The sequence below is a fragment of the Papaver somniferum genome, chromosome 5 (genome assembly GCF_003573695.1).
Source record: "Papaver somniferum cultivar HN1 chromosome 5, ASM357369v1, whole genome shotgun sequence".
Taxonomy (NCBI): Eukaryota; Viridiplantae; Streptophyta; class Magnoliopsida; order Ranunculales; family Papaveraceae; genus Papaver; species Papaver somniferum.
In genome coordinates this window covers 213,169,191-213,175,953 of record NC_039362.1, presented here as the reverse complement: position 1 = coordinate 213,175,953, position 6,763 = coordinate 213,169,191, and the positions used below count along the sequence as shown (strand labels likewise).

Sequence of the window (6,763 nt, the reverse complement as noted above, 5' to 3'; positions counted from 1 at the left end):
TCTCTCTCATCAAAACAAAACAAAAATGGCTACAACCGCCTCACTCCTCCGTTTCACTCACTACCCAACACCTCAAACCCTAAAAAAGCCCTACTTCCCATCACCACTCCGATTCAACACCAACAACCCACTCACCTCACTAATCTACACCACCACCTCAAAACCACCACCACCACCATCATGTCACAAAAAATCCACCGCCATCTCATCCTCATACACAGCAGTACCAGCAGCAGAAAGACTAATCACAGCCGTAGCTTACTGTCTCCCATTCTTCAATGGAATTCAATACGGCCGCTACCTCTTTGTCCAATACCCAAATCTAGGGGCACTGTTTGAACCAATTTTCCCATTACTCAGTCTCTACAGATCGGTTCCTTATGCAAGTTTTGTTGCCTTCTTTGGATTGTATATTGGGATTGCGAGAAACGCTAGTTTGAGCAGATTTGTTAGGTTTAATACAATGCAAGCTGTTGTTCTTGATGTTTTGTTGGTGTTGCCGTTGTTGGTTCAGAGGGTGTTTAATCCTGGGAAAGGGTTGGGGTTTAAATTGATGATGATGGGGTATAATTTCATCTTTGTGTTTATTGTGATTTGTTTTCTGTATAGTGTTGGGTTTTCTATTTTGGGGAGAACTCCTTATTTGCCTCTTGTTGGTGTTGCTGCTGATAGACAACTTTGAATCTGTGTTGGAGATCTGGGTTTTTGTTTTTTTGAGGTGTAATGTAATGGAAATGGAGAAATTTGAGATTTAGGGTTCTAATTTTGTGTGTTTTTTATGTTCCAATTTGTGCATTTTTGTTTATTTGTGATCTAATTTTGTTTCCATTTGAGTGTTTGAAATGCTAAAACCAGCTGAGTTTGCAATTTGACACAGTAACAATAGCTCCGGAGTTATGTTTGATTTTAGCTGGACCGCACACCATATAGGCTATAGCCACAGAAATGCCCGAGCCTGAATGCATTTCAGGCAGCTGAGGTTTAATTTGACTTAGTATAAGCCGGACTGCCTGAGCCTGAGTGCATAGTGCTCCAGTCGATTCTGTAAATGTTGAGACTCAAAATAGGTAAGACGGCACGAAAAACAAACTGCAAGTCACAAGAGAGGCAAAGGACTCTGAACGGATTGAGGCAAGTCATGTCTAAATATTGACAACGCCATTGCTGATGCCTCAGATTAACATGAACACAAAATGGATTACAAAGGCAAACATCTGATGTACGGAAAGCACAGCGCGCCTAGTGTGTTTTGCTCGACCTTTTTTCAAACACTTGTAGATTTCATATGATTGTTATTTCATACATCTCCTACACTCAGAAAAAAATTGCTATGCACAAAAGGAACAAGAAAACTGAAGATATACAACCAGCTAGGAATCACAATTTCTGATCTGGCATGAGAATGACAACACTTTCTAGGTTACCTTCTCGTTCATGGTTTCTCTCCTGTGTTCTACCATCACTTCATTGGTTGCTCTCTATTTCATGGTTACCCTGTTGAACTCCATGGTCATCTTCTTGGTTACCCTGTTGTATTCCATTATCACTTCCTCGTGTGCCCTCTACTTCACGGTTGCACAGTAGAGGAATATAACCATTTTCTAGCAAGGCTTCTTCCTCCATGTAATCTTTTTCCTCCATGTAATCTTTATCAGTAAGGATGTGATACAGCTCTGTTCTCATTTGCAACAAAGCAGAAACATTTGGGTTTGAGCCCAGAGAGAACGACTCTTCCAGTAAACTTATTGCTCTATTCCTTCGGTGTCTCTGCATAACAAAGGAAAATTATTGCATTAGAACAACTGTTGTGATGCTAAAACCATGTTTTGCAGAAATAAGTAGACAACCAAATGAGAACAAATGCGTACCCAATCTTCATAGTCGAATCCACTAGTACTTGGCTTTTGGGTTCCAGATAATTTATCAGGGTTTTGTACTCGAGGATGACTAACTGTTCTGTACCACTCCATATATGCAGCGTCACAATCTGACGGCCTTATTACAAAATGCCCGCGCTCTAGTTCGGGAAGTAGGTGATCTTGCCAACAACCCCAGTACTGATACTTCTCTTTAAAGCCCACCACATACCCATTGCTATCTTTAGGTCTACAAACTTCTACAGGTATGTATGGACTGCTGGGAATGCGTTGGAACCTACCAAATTGACGTAGCACTCTATCAGGATGATATGGTTCGACAACTTCAAATGCAGTCAAGCATCCTGAATAGAATGCTATCTCGTCAAATGTGTGATGGTCCCGTGAGGCTTGATATGGATTCCAGGTAACCTATCAAAAGAAAGAAGTTATGAATTTAGTCAAATGGAACTTGGATGATGAAGCATAAACATGTGAAAGGCATAAACAAGTGCTTACATCCTCGGCTGTAAGAGAGTCCAGCTCCTCTCTCATACATATTAACTCCTGATCTGCATTTGCAGAAGCAACCTTTGGTATCCACTTTGCTGTACGTGGCCATTCCTCCGTATAATCTTTATTGGCAATGGGACCACCTATCCAAAAATGTTCCCTAATCCATACCTAAAGTAGAATCTTGTTGAGCACATGATATCTAATAAAAGGCATATTTACAAACAAAAGAAAAAGATATACCTCCAAAAGAGTCAAACACCCGCCAATTTGTTGAACACTAGAACGGGATGCCAGCCCCAAGTGGCGATATTGAAAAGCCAAAGCGCTAGCTCCCCAAGCATAATCAGTTACTTTGGACAAATCCTCCAACAACTTCATGTATACTACAGGGACTTTGGTCCCTGTCTTGTCAGTAAAGATGGTACATCCCAGAAGAAACAATAGGTAACCCCTCACCGCAAAATCAATTTCTTCTCCGGATTCGTGTTGCTTCCCGGCAAGATTCTCCATCAGCCACTTCATTCTCACCCTATCTCCTCGACATACACCTAGCTCATCAATTATTTTCTGTTCATCAATCCGAAGGGTTCTACTTAGTATTTCTCGTGCTTCATCTTCATTTATAGACACCATATCTTCATTTACTGCTTTGCCTCTAACCGATATGTTCAGTATCTGCTTCACATCATCCAACGTGATAGTCATCTCCCCAAACGGGAGATGGAACGTGTTTGTCTCAGGATACCATCTTTCAACAAACGCTGAGATAAGTGGTCGACTGACATGCTTGTACGGGAACTTGGCTAAAGAAGACAGCCCACTTGCATACACCTTATCTCGAAACGCTTGAGACTCCTTCTCTAAATTCCATTGTGCTAGCAGTCTCCCATGATGATGGAGTTTCAATGCACCACGTTCTTGACCATTCCACACATTGGAGGCTACATGGGTGTTAAAGCTTTTCAAAAGTGACTTGTCTTTTAAACCCTCTAGAATGGGTCTACCTAGATCAACTCTGGCATCATCAGTAGAAGCAGTTCGTTGTCTTTTTGTTCTACGACTAACTGAGGCTGTTGAGGCACTAACTGATGCTGTTGGTGCACCCTCCTCCAATACAACTAAACTAGTTAGAGGTGCCGATCTCTTTAATACAGATTTACCTTTCTTTCTAGCCATGTCCACCTCCTAAAAACACCTGAAAACATAAAAATATAACTCCCTAAACTCGAAAGCATATAAACCACAAAAACCCAGCAAGATATGATTGAAGAAACACATTTCTTGAACACTTTAATCCTTCCTCTCATACTAATAATCTAGATTTGAAAGCACACATAATTCTTAACCACAAAACACACTCATGAGGAAATCATATTTAACATTCCCATAACATAAATAAACAGTGATTGAATTTTTAGCTACACTAACCATCACCAATCAATTAGTATTGATACAGTATTAAGTAAATTAGAACACCCATTTTATAGTTTTTTCACTACAAAGAAAAAGGAAAGGCTTAAAATTAAAACCTATTCCAATTCCTTTCAACTCTAATAGAAGAGCCCCCTAAGGAATCAAAGTTGGAATAGAAAAAGGGAAAGATTATTGGAAATAAATACAATCGAAAGAAAAAGTAATGTTCTTTAACTAATTGAGAAGCTGAAATCTTAAAATTTTACTTACTTACCAGCCTTGACTTGAGATTGGGTTGTTAAAAATTTCAGACTTTGGGTGATTTTCATAAACCCTTGTTAAGGATGATTGGAAATCAAATGGAGTTGTTTAAAACCCTAGGAACCAACAGAGAGAGAGAGAGAAATTAAGAAATTTGGGACGCCTCAAATATCTTGGGTGTGTTATGTTCAGGTAACTAGGGTGGAAATACGATTGGAGGAGAAGAAAACAAAAATAAAAATTTAATTACACCACAAAAACACCTTTTTTCTTCTTGGAAGACCCAAAAGGGCCCGAAACGCTTGTTTGAGACTGTCGCCAAAATGTCAAAGAGCAGTGGTATGGCACACGATTTTACCGGATGACTTTCCACAAAATCGGCTTCTTTTCGGTTAGATCATGCTAAAATCCAGATCTAAAAACCTTGAATCATTTAGGGGAGTGGTGAGTCCTTTCCTGAAAATGGGGGATCTTTTTCTGAAAGTGATGGGTCCTTTTCTGAATATGAATCTACCGTCGATTTGATCATCTAACGGTAAAGAAGCCGCTTTTACGGAAAGCCATCTCGCGTGGGATAGCATTTATCAATGTCAAATACCTATGCAAAAGCAGGTCTAATTTTTTCATGTACCGAGATGTGATTCACAACAAGTACATGCTAGAGATAACAGTAACGCCAAGATCCTCATAGATCAAGCCTCCTAGTTCTGAAGAATACTGTTTCATCGATTGAAACGATCTACTCTTTTCATTAATTTCTTAGATAGTGCTCACTTACAGACTGTAGCATTATAAATCTAGACACTATCAAACTATCCTAGATCTAGCGGCTACAATGCCACCAAAAGCTTACATCTAAACCACTCATTACAAGGGATAAAGACACCCCTACAACAACTAAAGGCTTCCAACTATCCTAATTGCAAATATCGTCATTGAAATGATATGGACACCCTCCTCCAAGACTTGGGACATGACAAATTTTTATGTCGACACCCGAAGATCATGGGTATTCTTCCATGGGAAAATCTAGCGGCTTAGAGAGTGGGTGGGATCAGTTCTAGTATGCGATGGTAAAACACTGAAGGGGATCATATTTTCGGGAAGTATAAACGGAAAATAACCGTAATGTCCAGATTTGGGAGGCATGCTTTGAGAAATGCCTCGGACCTTTAAGATATACGCCAATCCGTTAATTTTTCATCTAAGCCAATTGAGTAGTGAATTTGCAACATATGTGACTTCACAATGTGAGAAAAACACAACAATATTAAGTTTGCTTTCTCATTTCTTGCTTTACGAACTACAGAGTGAGCTACATTATTACCAAGTCTATGAATGGAATTAAAAAACCAAAGTTTACTACTCCTACTTAATTTATCTTCAAATCTTTCCACTATACTTAAGTTGAACCTGTGAATCCTCCTTCATTACAGAGTTTATCACATTTACCCAATCTATTTCAAAAATAGCATTATTCACTGCGCTCCTCCAGTAAATCCACTACTAATTCCAAAGCTTTGCATTCAAAGTGCTCATCCCCATATTCCTCATCCACTTCTTCCTCAAATTTTATGCCTTCAACACCTAGACATGTACCTGCAAAATCACGCAGTATTACACCAACACTTCCTTTCTTAATTTCTGATATAAGATACATCAATATTAACTTTCACAAAATGTTTCTCAGGTGGATTCCAAACTTTCATCTGCAACTTGTTTGAGTTACCAGTTTGAGGTTCAGAAAGTTCACTACACTGCTTTATCAGATTATAAATTCTAAAACTAGAACCCTTCATATTGGGTTTAATTCCCTAAAAGACAAATGAACACCTGTATTTCTTTATGTGCCACACTGTACAGATTAATATGCAAATATAACTTGCATCATTCAAACGTAAAACTTATCCATTGTTACCACCTGACGAAAACATAGTGATTATCCAGGATTAAACGGTTGAAAAGTTACCTCCAATATTATCAATGTTGAAGTTCATAGATAACCAGATAGACCTAGCAAAATCACACTCTAAAAATAGATGTTTCATAATTTAAATATTACCATTACATAAACAACACACAATTTGAATCTCAGGTTTGTACACTGTTATCTTAGCTCTGACAGGAACAGTGTTCTTTATACATTTCCAAATAAAGAGTTGAACTGTATGAGAATCCTAAAATGCCATAAGTGTGTCCAAACTTCTTCAGGAATGTTATCAACAGAGACAATATTATTAACCTCATTAGAGAAGATAGTGTTATTGGCACTCTTAACATAAAATTTTCCTTTCCTGTCAGGTTTCCAAAAGATAAAGTCTTCAGCAGTAGAAGGGATCTTCATTTCAAGAATGAAATCAACATAAGTCCGGGAAAACAGAGAGTTAAGGATACATGTACTTTATTCTCATGTGCCTGGTAAGAAGAGATCACAAACCATATAAAGTTATTAAAGCTAGATAAACCAACAATAGGCCTATAACCCAACAATCTAGCCTTATGCTAATTCTAGTCCCACATCGAACTGCCCAAATAGTGTGTTATTTAACAACCTCTAAACCAGAGTAAATACTTCTCCACATCCAGGAGCAGTCATCCTTAAGTTGATCAACATGCAGAAAGTTACCATCCTTAGAGTATTTGGATTTAGGAATTTGAAAAAAAAAAGAGAATCCTCATTATTACAGGCTCTCCAAGCTACTATAGCTAAAAGGGAA

The 6,763-nt window shown here is 38.5% G+C and overlaps 2 protein-coding genes across 4 annotated transcripts; one reads left to right on the top strand and one right to left on the bottom strand.

Annotated features, from left to right (window-relative positions):
- Positions 1–828, top strand: LOC113278574 (protein TIC 20-II, chloroplastic-like). The gene has a single exon (XM_026527383.1). The coding sequence runs from the start codon at positions 26–28 to the stop codon at positions 680–682; it is 657 nt and encodes a 218-aa protein (XP_026383168.1). The 5' UTR covers positions 1–25; the 3' UTR covers positions 683–828.
- Positions 829–1,182: 354 nt separating this feature from the next.
- LOC113284577 (protein MAIN-LIKE 1-like) lies at positions 1,183–4,221 on the bottom strand. 3 transcript variants are annotated; one of them, XM_026534069.1, is made up of 5 exons: positions 4,056–4,221; positions 2,613–3,567; positions 2,376–2,540; positions 1,869–2,288; positions 1,183–1,767 (listed from the first exon to the last, which is right to left on the bottom strand). In XM_026534069.1, exons 2-5 carry the CDS (start codon positions 3,546–3,548, stop codon positions 1,465–1,467), a joined length of 1,824 nt encoding a protein of 607 aa, XP_026389854.1. In that variant the 5' UTR covers positions 3,549–3,567; positions 4,056–4,221; the 3' UTR covers positions 1,183–1,464. The 3 variants fall into 3 exon arrangements, with proteins under 3 accessions (XP_026389854.1, XP_026389855.1, XP_026389853.1); XM_026534070.1 differs by having other exon boundaries at positions 2,613–3,570; positions 4,059–4,221; XM_026534068.1 differs by having other exon boundaries at positions 4,060–4,221.
- Between the last annotated feature and the right edge of the window lie 2,542 nt (positions 4,222–6,763).

What these genes read in the sequence shown, in the direction of transcription:
- LOC113278574 (XM_026527383.1), top strand. Translation starts at nt 26, where the DNA reads ATGGCTACAACCGCCTCACTCCTCCGTTTCACTCACTACCCAACACCT.
- LOC113284577 (XM_026534069.1), bottom strand. Translation starts at nt 3,548, where the DNA reads ATGGCTAGAAAGAAAGGTAAATCTGTATTAAAGAGATCGGCACCTCTA. An exon ending in ACTCTCTTACAGCCGAGGAT is followed by an intron (nt 2,289 to 2,375) that starts GTAAGCACTTGT and finishes TTCTTTTGATAG; the next exon opens with GTTACCTGGAATCCATATCA. An exon ending in GATTCGACTATGAAGATTGG is followed by an intron (nt 1,768 to 1,868) that starts GTACGCATTTGT and finishes TTTGTTATGCAG; the next exon opens with AGACACCGAAGGAATAGAGC.